The sequence below is a fragment of the Ziziphus jujuba genome, chromosome 1 (assembly GCF_031755915.1).
Source record: "Ziziphus jujuba cultivar Dongzao chromosome 1, ASM3175591v1".
Taxonomy (NCBI): Eukaryota; Viridiplantae; Streptophyta; class Magnoliopsida; order Rosales; family Rhamnaceae; genus Ziziphus; species Ziziphus jujuba.
The window spans coordinates 39,202,702-39,222,243 of record NC_083379.1 but is presented as its reverse complement, the minus strand read 5'-3'; the positions used below and the strand labels follow the sequence as shown (position 1 = coordinate 39,222,243).

Here is a 19,542-nt window from a genome sequence, read left to right as displayed (position 1 = left end):
TTTTCAGTGCCCCACACCTGCTTGCATTGATCGACACAATCTACAATCCACCCCTTTGCAGTCTAGCACTCTTGCTTGCACATTTCCGGTTGGATACAGGCTCTACTACCATTTTTAACATTGCGCCTTCATCAGATAGCCTATCAGTGCCTTGTACCCGCCCACATTGGTCATCAGAATCTATCTTCCTTAGGGCCCAATGCTCTTGCTGGTACAATTTTGGCTGGGTACCAGTTTTGATACCATCTATAATACCCTGCCTCCACTAACGGACTTGTCACTTTCTGACGATATTATCCATAGTTTAGTCACCGTACTCGGTATGAGATTTTTTACTTAAAGCTTGATACCATCTATAAAACCTCTTTGGTATGAGATTTTTTATTCAGAGCTTGATACCGTCTATAAAACCCCTTTGGTATGAGATTTTTTATTCAAAGTTTCACACCCCGTCTCCACTAGAGGACCTGCTGTGAAGTCCCATATCGGTTGGAAAGGGGAACGCAACACTCCTTATAAGTTGGTGTGGATACATTTCCCTTACGAGGCCTTTTAAAACCTTGAGGACTGGGTTGTAAGAGAATTCCTAGACCCAAAGATGACAATATCGTATGCGGGTGGTCTGGGCTGTTACAGTTGGTATCAGAACCAGTACCTAGATCGATGTGCCAGCGAGGACGCTGGACCCCAGGAGGGGAGGATTGTGAAGTCCCATATCGATTAAAAAGGGGAACGAAACACTCCTCATAAGTGGGTGTAGATACCTTTTCCTTACGAGACCTTTTAAAACTTTGAGAACTGGGTTATAAGAGGATTCCTCAGGCCCAAAGATGATAATATCGCATGTGGGTGGTCTTGGCTATTACATTGTCACTCTCTAACGATATTGTTTACAGTTTAGCCACACTCTCTGACGAAATTTTCCACATTTTAGCCACCACTCTCGATATAGAATTTTTTATTCAGTGCTTGATACCATCTATAACACCACACCTCCATTAGCAGACTTATCACTCTCTGATAAGATACTGTACACGGTTTAGCCACCACATTTGGTATAAGATTTTTTACTCAGAGCTTTTCAGGGATGTTATCCATCCTAGAATTGCTCTCATCTGAGAGCACTTAACTTTGAAATTCTTTCGAATTCTAAAACCATCATTTCATAAAAAACATCAGCGTTATGAGAGTGATCATTATTGCATTTAAATTATTCTTTGATCTACATGGATGATGTGGGATTCAACACCAGATAGCCTATAATGCCTTACATCCGCCCATACTGGTCGTTACAATAACCATACTTGGTTATGTATTAGTTGGGATGAAAATTTGTCTAAAATTCCCAAACTAGAGAATCATATTATATATATATATATATAAAATCAGACGTAACTTGAAATTGTATTGGTTTTTGATTTTTTTTTTCTTTCATACTTTTAATTTTTTTAAAATATCCAACAAATTATAATTATTGTTAGCTAGTATTTGATATAAACAAATAACTTATAATTAGATAAAAAAAAATAAGAAACAAAAAATAATTATATTACCAAACAACATAAGTCAATTATAAGCTATTTATTCGTGTCCTGTTAATGAGTGAATAATTAGTTGATGCTCATGAATATCAATAATAATAATTATTATTATTATTAGTATTAGCATCGTTAGAATAATTATGTGGCACGAAAATATGCAAACTTCATATCATGGGGATGGAACCTGTGGGTCTCAATGGGCTTTATTTTTTGAATATATGTTGGACCTACAATCAAGCCCAAATTGTATAATGGGAATGGAACATATGGGCCTATGTGGGCTTTACCGTCTTGAATATTTTCTTGGGCCTACAATTAAGCCAAGTTTGTTTCCGTTCACATAGTTTCACGCTTTTATGTCAGAGATGGAAATTAATGAAACGCCGGGAATCGAGATCGAGTGTAAGATCCTGTTTTTCTTTCCTCTTATTTTCCTTCCTTTTTCTTATTTTCCCACCACATTTTCTTAGAATCCAATCAGGGATTTAGGGTTTTCCTACCGATTTGTTTTCAATTATTCGGCCTCTGGTTCCGTGATCTTGTAAATTTATTTTTATTTTATTAAACCCAAAATCCCATTCAAATTCCCTTTGTTTCCTATTTTCTTATTTGCAGAAAATTGAATTTATTTGATCGGCGACGTCCAGATCGAGGGAAATTCAATATGGGGTTCTTGGTGACGACCCTAATTTTCCTAGTGATTGGCATAATTGCGTCTCTCTGCACCAGAATCTGTTGCAATAAAGGACCTTCTGCTAATCTGTACGTTTCCCATCGCTTAAATTCTTTTGCTTTCGCTAATTTAATTTTCTGTGCCTATTCAGTTATTCGGTAGTATTTATATGGAGTATTGAGCTGCTTCATTTATTTTTGTCGTAATAATGTATGCTTTATTTAGTTCCTGGGTAGCTTAGATTTGGTTGCTAATACTTGGAATTGGTTCATCATTGTTGTTAAGAAGAGTTTGTGAACCATAGTATGATTCTGGATTTCATTACCCAATGATTTCCTGTCAAAGTTGAAACCTTTTATGGTATGCAATTTTTTGCAACTTTCGGCTACTGTCTGCTTTTATCTTAATTCGGGAGATCGGTGCACTTCTCCATCTTACTATATAAGCACGAGGGATTTTTTTTTTTTATGCTAGGTGATTTGTAAGAACTGGCTCAAATGGTTTATAGATGTGTAACGGAGAGCTTTACTATTTAGCAAATGTAGGATCTTAAATAACAATCATAAGTTGGCTAGATAAAGTTTGAAGCTTACCGTTGCTAAAAGTGCAACAAGTTAAATTGGATTTCCAATCAGACAAAAGCTTCAAAGCAAATATCTTTGAAGATTGCACGGTCTACATTTGCTGTGTTTTAATCCGTTCGGTTTTTTCCTCTCTTCAAAGGCCTTTGCTTCTAGCATTTTAAGTTTTAATTCTTTGATTGTGTGCATTGTTTCATTAAACATGCTTTGAACAAGCCTAGGTTGATTGTTCTTATATCAGTAGTTTCTTTTTGGAAAGGTTAAATATTTCTAATGTTATGTACCTCCTACAATCGAGTTTACAGTTTACCATCTACCATGCAATCTTGGTACCAAAATTGTTTGTAATAGCAACATGCTAATGCGTACTATCTGTAATTATGAAGAATTACGGTTCAGGTTCACCATCTAAATCTGGTTTCAGGTCAAAGATCAATCATCTAACTTTTCTGAAGTATATACATCATTTGATATATAATTTAGTTATACGACTATCTAGTGAAGCGTGTGTGTATATATATATATATATATCCTTTTTCAGTACAAGGTGAATTGTTTTTTTATGTTATTTGATGTTCCTCTGTGAACTCTTTGGGCGTTTCCTATGCTATTGTTTATGATTTTCCTGCTCTGTGAAATGGCTAAACTGTGATTACAAATGCAGGTTGCACCTAACATTGGTCATTACAGCAACAGTCTGCTGTTGGATGATGTAAGTTACTTTAAATATGTTTTCTTTTTCCTGCTTTAGCAATAAATAAGCATTGGAAAATTCTACCAATTGTGAAATATCACTTTTTGTATCTCAAAACTGTTCCATATAAATGTACTTTTATACACGATCTTAGTTCCAGATAGTTATGTTCTTGTATTTGTTATATGCTTTCATGCAAATGTCTTTTGGTAGGGGAGAATAAGGGTATGTAATATTATAACTGAATGTGTCTTCAGGTTTATTGCCTATTGTCTGAAAATTTTCAACTCTTCATAATTATTTTGGACAATCATTTTACTTGACTTTCTGCAAGAGGTTAAATTTATCAATAGAAAGCGCTATAAGCTCAACTATCAGTTTTTTCACATTAGAAACTGTGAATTATGTCTTTGCATGAGTTTGGGAGAAATGAAATAATACTATAACTTGGTTATTGGCTGTCTCATAACAAACTTCTGCTCTAATATCTTGTTGACCTCAGCTTCATCACAGTCATTGCAGCAGTGTGTTGCATTATTGTCGAGGGTTGAACAATCATTTTTCTTAAAAGCAAGATAACTCCATCAATTAGAATTTTTTTTCCTTTTTTTTTTTTTCTTTTTTTAATGTGATAGTGGGCTCTATCTCCCTTGATCCATTATGCTGTTCTGGGATTTTGTTGATTATTGGTATGACGTACGAAGAGTCTCTACTTGTACTCATGGATAATGAATATAAAGTTTGCCTGTATGCTTTGCACTTTTCACCTAGGACACTTGCGATGTCATGAATAACCCATCTGGAAATCCTTATGCATTCATGCAGTAAAGTTGAGGCTGAATGTATTTTAGAATAAAAAAGCTTTTATGTTTCGTTAACTTACTTCTCATTGTTATACTCAGTAATCTTCTATATTTATGTACTTGATACTCAATATTTGTTGTATTATTTTGGTAGGTGGGCAATTGTATATATCGCTCAGATGAAACCCCTCATAGTTCCTATTCTAAATGAAGGGGAGTGAAAAGTTGGTGTCTGGAGAATGAAACATATATTGCATTATTGGTGAACCACCACCATTATAAAATACAACTGGACCATCCGACTTGAGAGAGTGTGAAATTTAGGACTCGTGGATCAATTTTAGTTTTCTTCTCATTCTGGAGTTGTATGTAATTCTTGTTTGAGTTTGTAATGTGAATTCGTACGTGGCTTGTTACATAACCCTGCTTTCTTTTAGATGTTATATTTATTCCCTCATTCATTTCAGATTTCATACTTTGAGACCAGTGAAAGACTTTAAAAATGCGATCCGAATGAAATAAGTGAAGAAGATATGCTGTTTATCTGTTTACTTGATTTTCTATTTGAAGTAACAAAAGATACGATATTGGCCTAATTCAAGTGATCGGAGCCAATATATATTTCGTAGTTTTATCCATAACATTATCTAGAAACCAGGTGGATTTTGCATATCCTAAAAAAACTCATTTTTGTTTATATATTTATTTTTTTAAGTCAAACTAATCTTACGGATTTTGCATATCCTGAAAAAACTAGTTTAAACTAATTTTTATTTATATATTTATTTCTTAAAATCAAACTAATCTTATGATTGAAAAAAAAAAAAAAAAAAAACCTGATATTTTTTTGAAAGGACGAAAAAGAAGAAAAACTGATCTCTTTGAAAGTAGGAAAATATATATATATATATATATATATATATATAGAATCAATGCGTTATACTATCTAAAATCTTCAATATGTTATTTAATTATGATTATGGACGGTACCAACCTCCATTAACATTACACAAGATATGTTCCTAAAAACATAATGCACAAAATTTCTTTTCAAAAAATGTATATATATACACGAATTTAAAAATAAAAAAATGTATATGTATATATATATATATATATACACAAAATATCTAAAATAAGACGGCATGTCGTTTCTTGCACGGTTGCACCTTTCGATTGACCGCTATTTTTTTTCAGTCCAGGCAGCGTTGTTTATTAATAGTTTTCTTAAAGCTACGATTTTTAAAATTTTTTATTATAATTTATTTATTTATTTTTACTAAAACCCTAAAAACCCATTTTCTAATAGCGAGTGAACTAAGTGAGTGTGGAGTGGGACTTGGAGAAGAAAATCCACAGCACCATAAAAAAATTTAAAAAATGGCAACCCTTCAACTAGGGAAGCCGTACGAGATAATGTCATCGACGTCGCCTTCAATTCCCACTCCGTTTCACCACCGCAAAACACCATGCTCCTCTTCGAGTCTTCTCAGGACGTGCATTCCTCAGAGTAACAGAAAGAGGGGTGGTCCTCGACGCCACTCTGTAGGAGTCGTAAGCTGTTCCTTTGCACCCATGGAATCCGCTAAAATTAAGGTGGTCGGTGTCGGTGGAGGTGGCAACAATGCCGTCAATCGCATGATTGGCAGCGGTTTACAGGTGGGTTCTCGGTTCAATATTGTGGGTTCTGGTTAAAGCCTTGAAATTTCTTCTATGTCTTGCTGATAGTGAGTGTAATTGGTGTAATTGGTGTGACTGCTTGAAAACCCACTATGTGCTTATATTTCAAAACATAGCCATTTGAAGCTAAACATTGGTTTATTAAAAGAAAATTACGTCTTCTAGTTAATTTCCTACCGGTGGGTTATTTTCTTTTGACTTAATTTTGGTGAATTTGGATTGAAGTTTTAGTTTTTGGTTCGGTGAAGAATTAATTTTTAAATAATTGCTACATGAAGTGGCAATATAGGACTTGTTACTTTACAATATGTTGGAGAAGCCGTCTTGTTTGCTTGCAAAGTTGCAATTAGTTGATTATTGACGGCAATGTTTCTCTGCTTTGAGAATAGGGTGTAGATTTCTATGCCATAAACACGGACTCTCAAGCACTTGTACATTCTGCTGCCGAGAACCCACTTCAGATTGGAGAGCTTCTGACTCGTGGATTAGGTGAGGCATTATCCTTCTGCTTGACAAAAATTCCTTTGGCGTGTGCATGCTCATGTAGTTGACCATGCATAATGTATGTATCCGTATTACAATTGGAGCTAAGTGGATTGGTGTTTTTGGTATAACTAGTCTTGCTTTTTTTGTACTATTTGTGTGTATGGAGGTACGGGTGGGAATCCACTTTTGGGGGAACAAGCAGCAGAAGAATCAAAAGAGGCAATTGCTAATGCTCTTAAGGGGTCAGATCTTGTATTTATAACATCTGGTATGGGTGGAGGGACAGGTTCTGGTGCTGCCCCTGTTGTTGCTCAGATTTCCAAAGAGGCAGGTTATTTGACTGTTGGTGTAGTTACCTATCCTTTCAGCTTTGAAGGACGTAAGAGATCCGTACAGGCAGGTGTCACTTTGGCCTTATTTCAAATCACATAAAGATGTGTATTTAGATATATACGGAACAAGAAACTTACTCAAATTGAGAGAAGTTCTTTCTGTTGATGCTTTCTTGTGTATTTCTTATAGTATACAAGAAAAAAACAAAATTATCATCTGTGCATGAAATTTTCAGTTTCATTTAAAACTATGGATAGGTGCATTCCATTATTTGCTTTTCATTCACTTATTTACCAGCTAAATATTTTTAAATGATGTAGCTTCTAAATTTCGTTTACCTTGCCCATTGATTTTAATGGATCTCATCTTATTATGAAGTATTTGGACAATACAATTGTTATGCCTTGGTTCTGTTTCTTTTCAGGCATTGGAGGCTATTGAAAAATTGCAGAAAAACGTTGACACTCTTATAGTGATTCCCAATGACCGTCTGCTTGATATTGCTGATGAGCAAACACCACTTCAGGATGCTTTTCTTCTTGCTGATGATGTTCTACGTCAAGGAGTGCAAGGAATTTCGGATATAATCACAGTGAGTGATTTTGTGAAACAACAGCATTTCATATTTTGGACACTATTCCATGTTATCTTAGAATGACCGAATTTATGTATTACCTTATCCTTGTCTTTCCCAGTCATTCCAGAAGCAGTAATCAACATTGGATTTTAATTGAATTGCTAGGTCAGCTCTGGTCATATAAAAGGGGACTACACATGATAATTCCCATCATCTGATGCCTATTGTGATTTGGGTTGTGTCGAGCTAGTAGATTAGTTTGGATATTACTATTATATGTTCAAGACATGGTTATGCTGTCTTATCTGAGATAAGCTCATGTGTAATTATTTGTCTGCAGATTCCTGGACTGGTAAATGTGGATTTTGCTGATGTAAAAGCAGTCATGAAAAACTCTGGAACTGCAATGCTTGGAGTAGGAGTTTCTTCCAGCAAAAATCGTGCAGAAGAAGCCGCTGAGCAAGCTACTTTGGCTCCCCTTATTGGATCCTCGATTCAATCAGCCACTGGAGTAGTGTATAATATTACTGGAGGAAAAGACATAACCCTGCAAGAAGTGAACAGAGTATCCCAGGTAATTAAGATAAAAATACAGCATTTTGGTGTTCAGTTTTAGTAATGAAGTTGGTATGCTATTGTCTTCTTGAAAATATTGTTTCATGCTTATGGTCAATTTTTCTTTTTCATCTTTTGAGGAAATCGTTCTTTTAATTTCTCTGAGCATGCAATCTACTGATCACTGCAAATATGATGTAAATTGCCAGGTTGTGACAAGTTTGGCAGATCCATCTGCTAATATTATATTTGGAGCTGTTGTAGATGAACGCTACAATGGAGAGATTCATGTGACTATTATAGCCACGGGCTTTTCCCAGTCGTTTCAGAAGACATTATTAACGGACCCCAGGGCAGCAAAACTGATTGAGAAAGTAGCAGGGGATCAAGGAAGCAAGGGAATACCCCATCCCCTCAAGGCGTCAACAGCAAATTCAACAGTTCCATCTAGATCATCGCCACGCAAGCTTTTCTTTTAATTCCTTTAGAGCTTTTTTGGCCAATGTTTTCTCTTGTTCCTTTTAGCTTTGTAATAATATTGAAGCTTGATTTTTGAAATGTCATTATGTTTGTGGTCATACAGTCTGCTCTACATTATATATTTTTCAAAGTCTGTAACTAACTTATGATGATTAACTAATAGAACAGGTGGTAAAAACTTATTTACTTCCACGACCTTAAAAACTATGTGATGAAATCAATGGTCATGAAGAGAACAAATGTCGGCCATTCGTTTCCCCTTGTAAAGATTAACATTTTTAGGTTGCTTACAGCAGAATTTGTTGGATGTTAGGCATCATTCTTGGTATCAACTAAAATTGTTAGCCGATGATGTTGACGTGCTTATTCTCTGATTCAAATATATGAAGGGGGTTTTAAAAAAAAAAAAAAAAAAAAACCTATGAAATATTAACGACAATAGCGGCTTTGATTCTAATGTCTGGTTTGAAGGTCACATTCTGTTCTCTACTGAATATTTTCGAGACGGGTATATAGATTATTCAATCAACATTCAACAAAATAGTATGGAGCTTTATACTCAAAAGATATTAGATTATCACTACATGCCTAACATGTACACATTGTATAACCTCTAACATCATAAGAACAAAATATTGTAAATCAAGGGATAATTGACATTCTTGACAACAATAAATCCCCTGATATTAATCACAAGAAGAAAGACAACTCTGATTTGGGAGCATAGGAGAAAACACTTTCACCAAAATATTCGAACAATGATGCGAGTAAATGACCTGCATCCATGTCCTCTTTCCAAGCCTGAGCAAGAACACTCGATGTTTTTACCATTTGACCACCCACTTGCCTCCCTGGAAAGTTTTCATTTGGTAATTGGCGGGGTATAGACGATACACCAAGACTGGATCCCCCTACAGCAGAGGGAAATCCAGCTGTAGCACCTTGCACGTCAACTTGCATGGAGTTCATTCTCATTGCTCCCATCCTGCCTTCCATTGCAATTTTCTTCAAAGGTGGTTGTGGCATCAAGTTGTCGGCACTTGCTTTGCGTTTGTCTTGGTTGAGAAAGAGGTCAAGCACAAGAATCAATAAGCAAAAAGTCACATTATTAAATAAGCTAAGCAGCCTTTTGACACCATGGAAAATCAAAGAAAATCTATTTCACATTTCAAGAAGATTCAACAAGTATTGACCTCTAGGAATTTCATTTTATGTAATTTTCATGTTCAAGTTATATTCTAGCTATAACTATAAGTTGAAGCAATACATGCAGAAACCACACATAATTCATACAGCAGACATGAGACATATTCCTCGTACTTCTTTCTTCTAGTTTCTTATATAATTTTAGTTTTAACCTTCATCATTTACTTTGAAACACAATGTCATGTAGTTTGTTTGGATACTTGCCAATACCTTTCCATAAATGTTTATTAAAATCGATACATCTCAATGGTAAAGCCTGTGACCTATGATGTTTGGGTAGTTTTTACATATGAATCTAACATCCATATAGAATCAACAACATATGCAAGTATATCAAATATTAATAATGATTCTATCACAGTTATATTGAAAACCAATAATGACATCAATCTATAATGGCTATTAGTCATTTGCCATCAAAATTATGCCAAAAGACATTAGTGTTAACATAATCTTTTCTGGTTGGTATGAAACACTGGTCTTAACACAGATATGTTTGATGCAGACCACCAAAACCCATTCTACTGTCCATTAAAATTTCATTCCTGGGAATATCTCTTAATATGTAATTAAGAAAAAGATTTGCATCACCGAGACAGTTTGGAAACTTGAACAGTGAAATGTTATAAGAGCATACACACATATAAAGAGCCTTTGCAATGAATACAAAACACGATACAAGAAATCATACTTGTCAATTTAGTTGCAACCTTCCCATTGCTCTTCCAAATGGTCCTAGAAGGTGGAGACAGAAAACTACGAAAGAAGTCCATCCTATCATGCATACATTGGCCAGCTGCATGCTGGAAAATTAAGGCTTTGTTAGTTGCATTGCACACCCATACATTAGAAACAAAATTATCACATTGAAATATGAACTCACCAGCAAGGCCCCATACACACGCCAAGCTTCATGCCTCTTAATCTCATTCCTTTGCTTCTCAAGTTGCATTTCTGGCTCAAGAAGTTGCATGTATGGCTCCAGATTTGGTAATATAAGCATACGAACCTATACATAATCAATAAGCACCACAAAATGCTCACAACAACTGAAACAGAAATATCTAAAAGGGTAAAGCAGAACAATTAGAAACATGAACCATAAAACCACAACAAAATGCAAAATATGCTTTTAGAGTTTTAATGTGAAACAGAAACCAAAGAAAAATTGAAATAATTTAAAATTCTTGTATACTGTGTCCTGCAATGAAAGTGGATTCACCATCTGTATAAGACAATGGGGAACTTCCACAGCAAAGGATTTCAGCAAACTATTTTTCTTAGGTATAGTTGAAACTAACTGAAAATAACTCTTCTTAAGAAGTTTAGTTAAATGAATTTTAGGGTAGAAAACTTGAGTTAAATGAATTTTAGGATAGAAAAACTTCATCTTTCTGTTAAAAGCAATGTGAAATTCTTCATCTAATGCTTTATATAATCATTAATAAAGAGTATACCACGCTGGGACCAAGAGCTGCTAGGCCTTGAATTGCACCATAATGTTGAGGCAATGCTTTTGTTGGGTCCAAGAAAGCATGAAGCAGTGTTCTAGTCACACGTGGCTGAAGGTTGTGATAAACATGCCCGAATCTGTAAACATAAACTAGTCATGAATAGAAAGCAATGAAAAAAAAAAAAAAAAAAAAACAAAGCATCTTGAATTTAAAGAAGCTCAGCATCTCATTATTTGTTTACTTATTTTTGTTACAAAAAGTTAAAATGCTCTTACATGCATGCAAACTTCTTGGTCAAATTCTTACATTTAATTGAGAAGTATTTAATGGGAAAATTTGATTTTTATGGAAAAAGTTCTAGTTAAATCCAAGACCCAAAAGCAGTTCACCTTTTGCATATTATAGCAACCAGGCTCGCAGCAAAATTTCTAAGCTCCCAGTGCTTGTCAGAAAATCTATTGCCCAATCTTTTTGCTACAAGGCAGGTAATGATGGATGGCATTAATTGGTGAAGCTGGAGAAAAAATTGGAACAATATCAGATAAAAAGAAATCTCTTACATGAAAGTGTATCATTTAGGCCTACTTAAGGATCAGCATTGTTAAATTTTACTATCAGAGCAAGCCAAATGCTTAAAACCTAGGAAGCTCCAAGACTATGAGGATGAACAAAGCATCCAACAGTTGGAAGTTCCTTGCCATGTTATTTTTCAGGTTACCATGTTAGAGAAAAATATAAATAAAATGAAAGCCCACCTCCCATCAGCTTAAGCTTTTGGGATCAGTGGTATTTCAACTTGGTATCAGAGCCAGAGATCCAAGAGATCCTGGGTCCAAAACTCAACAACTCCACCTAAAATAAAATAAACAACATATGTAAGGACCCAGAAAAGCCCAAAAGAGGCGGGCCTACATTTGAGGGGGAGTGTTAGAGAAAAATATAAATAAAATGAAAGCCCACCTCCCATTAGCTTAAGCTCTTGGGATCAGTGGTATTTCAACTTATATCCTATGATTTTGAATAATGTGGAAAATGACTATTGATTCCTTGTTATGTTAAGGAATGGTACATCATCTTTGAAAGCTATTGTTATAATCATCTTTGTGATTTATCAGTTGGAACTTGGAACCAAATAAACTGAAACTGCTTACATAAGGTTCTATATGTATGTGTGGATTTTGAAGAAGGCTTCGAACAAACCGCATCAAAGCAAACAGGATAGGAAAGTTACTCATGTTCCGTGTAACCTGAGATAATTGCATGAAAATATCACCTTGAATAAAAAATGATATGATCAACACTGTGTTGATATCAATGACATTGTATATAACATCAATTCACCATATTATTACCTCATCTGCAATGAAGTAAGTGAAATAAGGAACCAAAGGATGAAGTCCTGAATCTTTTGCCAAGCTCACTAATGCTTCTTTGAAGAGGTTGGAGCTGGATCTGCTAACAGTAATTTCCGTTATTTTCTCAAAGTAAAGCTGCAGAACCAAGCATAAAAATAGTTATCATCACAAAATCGACCTTTGTAATAAAAAAATATTAACAAGAAATGCATACATCAGATGAAGAAAATATACCTTTAGTTCCCTTGAAAGTACATGCTTTAAGGGTACTTTAATGTCAACAGAAAGTCCATCTTCTTTGTATTCAGATTTTTTACCATCAGAGGATGCTGCAAGTGCTGCAAACAAAGCATAATATCAAATCCAAAATGCTACCAGCGATAAAATAATGTCAAATAAAAACAGATATCCAGATTAGTTGAATCACAAGATGAAGATATGGGTGTATGGAAATTGGCAAATAAAATAGAAAAGAGACCACATGTTATGGATCATGAAAAAGAACAGATGATTGACTACAGGTTTCATGTAGTACAATATGTACTACTAATATAGTGTATTATGCCTGAGCCTCAGCATAGCACGAGCTAGCTGACACAATAGTCAATTGACAAACAACTCAATACCTAACACTACTCCTTGAGTTTTACAAGATACCTTCAACAGGAGCATTTTCTGGAATTGAGGGTTGTACACCTTCAATTGCCAGCCAGTGAGAACTAATGGATACATCAAGTGGTGCTTTTGGTAAAGGTGCTGCCATCACCTGCTAAATCAGGCAATACATTAATATGAGACCATAAACTAATTAAAATACAGTCAATGATGGTACTTACATTTTTAAATTCCACATCCTTGTCATTGATGTAGAATAAATCCTTATGTCCAGCAGCTCTCTTGAACCGCAGAGGATCTCCAGAGGCAAAGCCATAGATTGGCTGGCAGGAATAAATAAGAAGTTAAAGAAACTAAAATATAACTTCTTAAAATTCATAAAATTCTAATTCAAGTTCCAGCACAACATCAATAGTCACAAATATGAAGCAAGCAAGCACTCATCTATGACGCCCTTAAAAATAAAATTTGTTATCTAAAAATTTACAAGCTTTTAAGTTTCAAAGAATACGATTATCCTAACAAACAAATTTTACCCCTTCTGCATATTTAGCTTTCCAAAATCAATTATACAGGCTCATTTTAACCTTTTCTCACCGTCAATTAGAGAAGTTCTACACACCAGCCCCATCATTCAAACGTGGCCTGTACATTAGTAACTCAAAACTGTTCCAGAAAAGACTAGGGCTTTCCAGTTGAGATCCCTACAACTAACATTTATCTTTTGAGAAGAAAGCTTGATAATAATCATGATAAGGATTAAATGAATGCACGAAACAAACACTTATTGAAACAAGCTCTAACCATTTACTGAAAAGTTTAAGAAATACATTCTGAATGAGCAAGAAGAAGGGCAGATCTATATTAGAAAAAAAAATAAATGATAAATAAATGAAGCAAAACAACGTTAATCTTTTGATATTTAAAGAGAAATATGATATCTAACAAAAACCAAAAGACTCAATGAATTACCTCCACATTTCTTAATTTAAGTGCATTATCCACATCATCTGTTGTCAGGATAGTCCGTCTTGAATGGTGCATACATTTAATTGCTTCCTGCAGTTTCACAGTGACAAAAACTTGTTGGTTTTTTTGAAGACTTAAATTTCGTCTTAGCAACTTCATTAGCTATATTGTGAGCGCTATATTGCTCATAAACTCTTATCACATGATAAGCATAGAATCTATCTTCTATCTTGCTTTCCTCATAAATTAACCCACCCCAAATTCCCACCTATGTTAATACACAATATGGCTGCTAAAAAAATTGAAATTCACTTTACACCTCTCTTCCTAATAAAAAATCAATTCTTTTCAACGGATATCTGTAAATATAAATGAAAATTTGCAAAACCATTCAAGAATCAAATCTTTAAAAAACTTTGGTCAATCCAAATTGGAGCTAGTTCTTTCAGTATGTAACAACTACAGTTGCATAAATTTCATCAGAAAAATTAAGCATTAACAGCACAATCATAGCCAGGCCCACCTGCATGATCTCACGGACACGGTATTCCACATCAGGAGCAAGAGCAAGTGCAACATCAGGGGACAAATTGTTAATGCCAATGCTCTGTGCAATCACCTCTATTGCTTCCTTCGGCACAGCGCTCATTCTTTTTCTTTTTTGTTTTTTGGTTGTTCCGTTTTGCTCAAAATTTTACTTCAAAAACCTTCTTTAACCAACTAACAAAGACTGCCCAACGGTGGTTCTCCACAAAAGTTATGCAATTTATAGTGAAAATGCATACTTAATCAGAATCTGGGTATCACAAATTTCAGCAAAATATGCATTTAAACCGCAATGAAATTATCCCAAAAAAAAAAAAAAAAAACCGCGGTTGAAATTGTCCTAAATACACCGTATTGAAATATAATATAAATACATGTACACAAAAGGAAAGATTTTACTGTAGGAGATTTATAAACGTCAATACCTGAAAAGGGAGTCAAAAAATCTGAGCTTTAGAATTTACTGTAAATTACGGACGACGACGACGACCACCAGGAGAGCTGACGATGAAGTTCAGACCATGACTCTGGGCTAATATGAGGTTGCTGGGCTTATATTCTAAGCCCATATTACAATGAATGAGCCCATCTCACTCATCCATTTTTTTTTTTTTTTCCCGAATGGCTTAAAAGTCAAAACGTTTATGATGTCATGCTGACTCTTGAGTAAATGAAATAAACACGGGAATCTATGAAATTTGAAAATATGAATTGGATAAATGGTGCAAGTTAAGCTGTGTAGCAACTCATTTGGAAATACTGAACACTCAATTGAAAAAAATATAGACACCTAGATCTTCTGCTTTTTTTTTATTCTTATTATTGTGTATATTTATTTTTTAACACAGAAAATATTTAATCACATATATTTTATTTTAATTTAATTATATTTTAAAAAATTATGTTAATAAAATGAATATATATAAGTAATTAGATTAACAATGTACAATTAACATTAAAAAACAAAACATAAATAAATATAGAAAAAAACCAGATAAAGGATTCTAGTTCAAAATATAAACACTAAAGAAGTCCAGTCAAACTTGTACCTTTTTCTTTTGGCTCAACAATCTAATTTATGGCTTTTTTATTTTTTATTTTCTGGCCATAGGAATTGTTCAAATTTTATCAAAACCAGGTTATGGTATATCATTATTCACCCAAAACAAAAGAAAAAAAAAAAAAAAAAGAAAAAGGTTTTGGTATATCATAAATAAAAATATAACACCAACCAAATCAAAAAAGGACATTTTCCTGCTTTCTTTTTTTTGGTTAAAAAAAGGACAGCTGGAACAGCAGCAACCATTTCATTCTCGGATCACATACCCCCCCCCCAAAAAAAAAAAAAAGGTTTTTCGTTTTGACTCTGCTGGGATCCTTCATTAGAGTTTTAAGAGCAAATAAAAAAAGTAAAAAGACGAAGGGGGGAAAAAAAAAAAAAAATACAATATTGAAATGTGCCAATGACACTTGCAATTTACAAGTACATTTTAACACCTCAGCAATTACACCACAAGCACCAAGAAAAATCAGGAAACGCCGAATATAAATATTACAACCATTAGCAATTATAAAAGCCAATCCACACCAGCATGCCGAAAAAGGACAAGATTGTTCTGCTTGTTATATATAATTCCCACAATTACAAGTACTTGACCAACATCCAAATAACAGCTACCAAAACTACAATCCCAACCACTGATAAAAGCATGCACATGCAGGAGCATGCACCCTTTGTCTTCTTGTTCAAAATTGCCAAGTTCCTCTGCACCCGCTGTTACATAAATAAGAAAAGACCACAAACAACAAGTACTAAGATTCCACCACCAGAGATGCAATTGATGCATATCTTCAATTTCAAGCATAAATATAAATGAACAAACTGAATGAAACATATCAAGACAGAAGTCATAGCTACAATGACTGTCCTCATTATAACCGACTGTCAATTATCAGATAAGATAAATACTGACAGAGCGCGAAGATCACATCTCAGCTAGGCGAAATCATCTATTATGAAATGTTGAGTAGCCTGCTTCTTACTTTTTAATTTTCTCTTTTCTTATCTTCGAGACCACTAGTAGATTTAGATAATCAAACTCAATCTAAAAGTTGGAAATACACTAGAATTCCATAACATTTTACAGAAAATACATATTTTGGCAACAAAGTTAACTCAAACCAGGCAGCTATCCTAATCTTCTTTTTCCATTCACCATATAAATAGAAAGACAGAGTATATCACGACTTTACAGAAAAACACCAGGTTGTCATCTACTATTTTTCTTCCACTCAAATTAAATTATTAACGACACCTCTTCTGTTTCGATTCATCTCCAAGAACAATTAAATAACTTATGAGGATGGCATTCATCATAATGCATCTGACACCAAAGATGCATCTCTGATCCTCAGATACAAGACCACTACATGCACACTCCAACATAAACATAATGAAAATTAAAAGATACCCGTAGCCGGGAGTCTGTAACATCCACATGGCTGTCCAAGTCATCCTGTAAATAGAACAGCGCAGAAAGCATAAAAATTCAGAGTGCATAGTATATTTATATAAATGATAATTATATGAGATTCAAATACGACAGATCGAATACAAGGAACATACAATAAGTCTAGTGTGTAGGTCAAGTTCTTCATTGACAGCCATTGCAATATGTTTTGTGCTTACTACAGTCTCTTCCAATTTCTCCAGACCTTCATCTTGCTCTGCTCCAAAGGCATACACATGAAAATCCATATTGCAAAAACTAGCAAACACATAAATAAACTGTACCGTTCTACACATGTCAAGTTACTTGCCTTTCATTACTTGCCGTTGAAAACCAACAAGGCCACGGTTGTCCAAGCCCACAGTCCTACTCATGGCATCAGCTGGCTTTATTTCAGGTCCAAGCAAGCTATCCCTGTGAGCAAAGTTTGACATGTTCAATGTCGAAGCCATCTGGTTAACTTTTGATCTCAAATTTGAAAGCATGTCCTTGCGGCGATTCATCTCTTTCTCTGATCTGTTCAAACACAACAACCATTTTAATAAACTTCACACAGCAAAAACAACCAGAAGTCATGTTCACTGCTACTGTCCTATAATTATCATGTCCGACCAAGAAAATGTTTAAACTGCATATTTGGTAGTTTCTTTCATAAATGATGCAATTCAACAAAGAAAACTTACATGGGCTGCTTTCCAGGAAGCTTAGACAAAAGGGACAGTAAGCTATCAAGTCTAGTCCCTAAGATTGTGATCTTCCTCCGAATGGCCGAGGCATGCCTCTGGGATTCGGGTCCTGATGCAGGCAGTGAACCCCGTTCGGATATCATGCCATTGATATCATCAGCAAGCTTTAATGCTTCATTGTATTCTTTTGTCCACGAGTCACTAGAGGATGCCATTGACCTAAGACGAATACATTTAACGAATGGTTATTAGATAAGAAAATTTAATAGGCGTACATACATGTTATGATAACCTCTATACGTATACATCAGAGAGTTAAATCAGATTATAAGAAGAGAATGCCCAAAATAACAAATGCCCACTTAATTCTGGACCAAATTAGAGGCACACATTTACCCCAATAAAAAATAAAAAATTAGAGGCATATCAAGCAAAAGTCAGCTCAAATAAGCAGGCAATCACAAAGTGAAATCTATCAAAATTCACATTGCCCAACCAAATTATAATCAACCAAAATTATTTTAAAAATTAAATTAAATTCAGCTAGAGAACAACAAGATGAAGATGACTCAATTTCAATTCTTTCCGAGCTCATATTCTACAAAGAATTGTCGATATCACAATCTTTAAACATTATTTGAAAACACCCACAAGCTTAGATACACCCAAAAAAAAAAGAAAAAAAAAAAAAGCATTGATCAACAATTTACCACGAAAACCACCCCCCCCCCCCCCCCCCCCAAAAAAAAAAAATAGAACGAAAATATACAAAATTTACCAAAATTGCAACGCGATTCCAGAAAGCCAGACTAAAAAAGTTCAATTACAATTGGATAAATTTGATCCGAAACCAAAAACCCTAAAAGATAGAATACAAATAAACAGGAAAAAACAGAAAGATCGGGAAGAAGCGGAATTGAATTACCTTATTTACTAGGGATTGCAAACGTGGTTCTAAGAGAGAATGGGATTTGCACCCTCCAAGGTGATCGAAACGAGGTCGTATAGCGCGGTGAAGAAACGTTGGGAGTGGGATGTAATATTTTTAATTTAATTCAACCAAAAATAAAAAAAGAAAGCTTTTTGATGAGAGAGAGAGTCGACGTACGGCGTAACCAGAAAGCAGTTTCTTTCCGACCCCGCCGTGGTCTACTCTGTTATTATTTATTCCCATCTCTCTTTTAATTTATTAATCATCTATAACGTTGTCGTTTTCTACATGAATTTCACTTCTACGCACCGTTTTGGAATTTTTAATTTCTTTCATACCCAAAAATAAATTAAATATATATATAAATATTGGAAGTTTCCTCCTTCACCATTATCAAAGTTTCTATGCAAGTATTTTGTGATAAAGACAAAATGGAGTGAAAATGACCACCCACAACACCACCACCGGCAGATTGCATAAATAAATGATTAAATTGAAAAAAGTTATCCAATAGAAATATAAATATAAAGAAACCAAAACGAATAGATGGGGCATTCTCATTTATAATTGCCATCAGACTACTGAGTTAAAGAATTTTAAAGAATAAAAGAATATGTATTTTATTTTGAAAAACAATGAGACTTTGTACACACGGCTTCTAGCTGTGACAAAATGGTGTCAATGCAAATTTGTTTTTGCATAATTTATTACATTAGCCTATGAGTTGTATGATTTCTATAGGGGGGAAAAAAATGAATGGGACTAACCAACTCTACCTCTTACCTCTTAACCAATTTTACCACTCGAACTCATAATTTGTTTTTGCATAATTTGTTAGAAGTTAGCATGGTTGAGTTGATTGAGAAC

At 34.5% G+C, this 19,542-nt stretch overlaps 4 protein-coding genes across 11 annotated transcripts; 2 read left to right on the top strand and 2 right to left on the bottom strand.

The window, feature by feature from the left end:
* Window positions 1-1,861: 1,861 nt before the first annotated feature.
* On the top strand, window positions 1,862-4,843 carry LOC107434311 (V-type proton ATPase subunit e1). 2 transcript variants are annotated; one of them, XM_016045766.4, is made up of 4 exons: window positions 1,862-1,943; window positions 2,157-2,303; window positions 3,460-3,507; window positions 4,447-4,843. In XM_016045766.4, exons 2-4 carry the CDS (start codon window positions 2,206-2,208, stop codon window positions 4,511-4,513), a joined length of 213 nt encoding a protein of 70 aa, XP_015901252.1. In that variant the 5' UTR covers window positions 1,862-1,943; window positions 2,157-2,205; the 3' UTR covers window positions 4,514-4,843. The 2 variants fall into 2 exon arrangements, with proteins under 2 accessions (XP_015901252.1, XP_015901251.1); XM_016045765.4 differs by lacking the exon at window positions 1,862-1,943 and having other exon boundaries at window positions 1,950-2,303.
* Window positions 4,844-5,583: 740 nt separating this feature from the next.
* LOC107434326 (cell division protein FtsZ homolog 1, chloroplastic) lies at window positions 5,584-8,589 on the top strand. The gene is made up of 6 exons (XM_016045782.4): window positions 5,584-5,951; window positions 6,362-6,461; window positions 6,625-6,854; window positions 7,216-7,383; window positions 7,709-7,942; window positions 8,133-8,589. Exons 1-6 carry the CDS (start codon window positions 5,673-5,675, stop codon window positions 8,400-8,402), a joined length of 1,281 nt encoding a protein of 426 aa, XP_015901268.2. The 5' UTR covers window positions 5,584-5,672; the 3' UTR covers window positions 8,403-8,589.
* A 345-nt stretch (window positions 8,590-8,934) lies between these two features.
* Window positions 8,935-15,132, bottom strand: LOC107434325 (transcription initiation factor TFIID subunit 6-like). Of its 6 annotated transcripts, none has more exons than XM_016045779.4 (13): window positions 14,974-15,132; window positions 14,526-14,798; window positions 14,006-14,092; window positions 13,255-13,356; window positions 13,076-13,187; window positions 12,653-12,756; window positions 12,416-12,553; window positions 12,215-12,310; window positions 11,453-11,577; window positions 11,067-11,199; window positions 10,493-10,618; window positions 10,301-10,412; window positions 8,935-9,458 (listed from the first exon to the last, which is right to left on the bottom strand). In XM_016045779.4, the coding sequence occupies exons 2-13, from the start codon at window positions 14,649-14,651 to the stop codon at window positions 9,094-9,096; spliced, it is 1,626 nt and encodes a 541-aa protein (XP_015901265.3). In that variant the 5' UTR covers window positions 14,652-14,798; window positions 14,974-15,132; the 3' UTR covers window positions 8,935-9,093. The 6 variants fall into 6 exon arrangements, with proteins under 6 accessions (XP_015901265.3, XP_024923202.3, XP_015901267.3 ...); XM_025067434.3 differs by having other exon boundaries at window positions 12,653-12,747; XM_016045781.4 differs by having other exon boundaries at window positions 13,076-13,184.
* An 845-nt stretch (window positions 15,133-15,977) lies between these two features.
* LOC107434309 (syntaxin-51) lies at window positions 15,978-18,909 on the bottom strand. 2 transcript variants are annotated; one of them, XM_016045762.4, is made up of 6 exons: window positions 18,670-18,909; window positions 17,742-17,963; window positions 17,369-17,574; window positions 17,175-17,275; window positions 17,020-17,064; window positions 15,978-16,322 (listed from the first exon to the last, which is right to left on the bottom strand). In XM_016045762.4, the coding sequence occupies exons 2-6, from the start codon at window positions 17,957-17,959 to the stop codon at window positions 16,191-16,193; spliced, it is 702 nt and encodes a 233-aa protein (XP_015901248.1). In that variant the 5' UTR covers window positions 17,960-17,963; window positions 18,670-18,909; the 3' UTR covers window positions 15,978-16,190. The 2 variants fall into 2 exon arrangements, with proteins under 2 accessions (XP_015901248.1, XP_048337312.1); XM_048481355.2 differs by lacking the exon at window positions 18,670-18,909 and adding an exon at window positions 18,523-18,630.
* Between the last annotated feature and the right edge of the window lie 633 nt (window positions 18,910-19,542).

Excerpts from the sequence above, each read along its gene's own strand:
- LOC107434311 (XM_016045766.4), top strand. The coding sequence starts at position 2,206 with ATGGGGTTCTTGGTGACGACCCTAATTTTCCTAGTGATTGGCATAATT. Across the intron at positions 2,304-3,459 it reads AAAGGACCTTCTGCTAATCT|GTTGCACCTAACATTGGTCA; the intron begins GTACGTTTCCCA and ends TTACAAATGCAG. Across the intron at positions 3,508-4,446 it reads ACAGTCTGCTGTTGGATGAT|GTGGGCAATTGTATATATCG; the intron begins GTAAGTTACTTT and ends TTATTTTGGTAG.
- LOC107434326 (XM_016045782.4), top strand. The coding sequence starts at position 5,673 with ATGGCAACCCTTCAACTAGGGAAGCCGTACGAGATAATGTCATCGACG. Across the intron at positions 5,952-6,361 it reads TGATTGGCAGCGGTTTACAG|GGTGTAGATTTCTATGCCAT; the intron begins GTGGGTTCTCGG and ends CTTTGAGAATAG. Across the intron at positions 7,943-8,132 it reads AAGTGAACAGAGTATCCCAG|GTTGTGACAAGTTTGGCAGA; the intron begins GTAATTAAGATA and ends GTAAATTGCCAG.
- LOC107434325 (XM_016045779.4), bottom strand. The coding sequence starts at position 14,651 with ATGAGCGCTGTGCCGAAGGAAGCAATAGAGGTGATTGCACAGAGCATT. Across the intron at positions 13,188-13,254 it reads AGGATGTGGAATTTAAAAAT|CAGGTGATGGCAGCACCTTT; the intron begins GTAAGTACCATC and ends TGCCTGATTTAG. Across the intron at positions 12,554-12,652 it reads TACTTTCAAGGGAACTAAAG|CTTTACTTTGAGAAAATAAC; the intron begins GTATATTTTCTT and ends TTGGTTCTGCAG.
- LOC107434309 (XM_016045762.4), bottom strand. The coding sequence starts at position 17,959 with ATGGCATCCTCTAGTGACTCGTGGACAAAAGAATACAATGAAGCATTA. Across the intron at positions 17,065-17,174 it reads ACCTACACACTAGACTTATT|GATGACTTGGACAGCCATGT; the intron begins GTATGTTCCTTG and ends TTCTATTTACAG. Across the intron at positions 16,323-17,019 it reads TTACAGACTCCCGGCTACGG|CGGGTGCAGAGGAACTTGGC; the intron begins GTATCTTTTAAT and ends TTTATGTAACAG.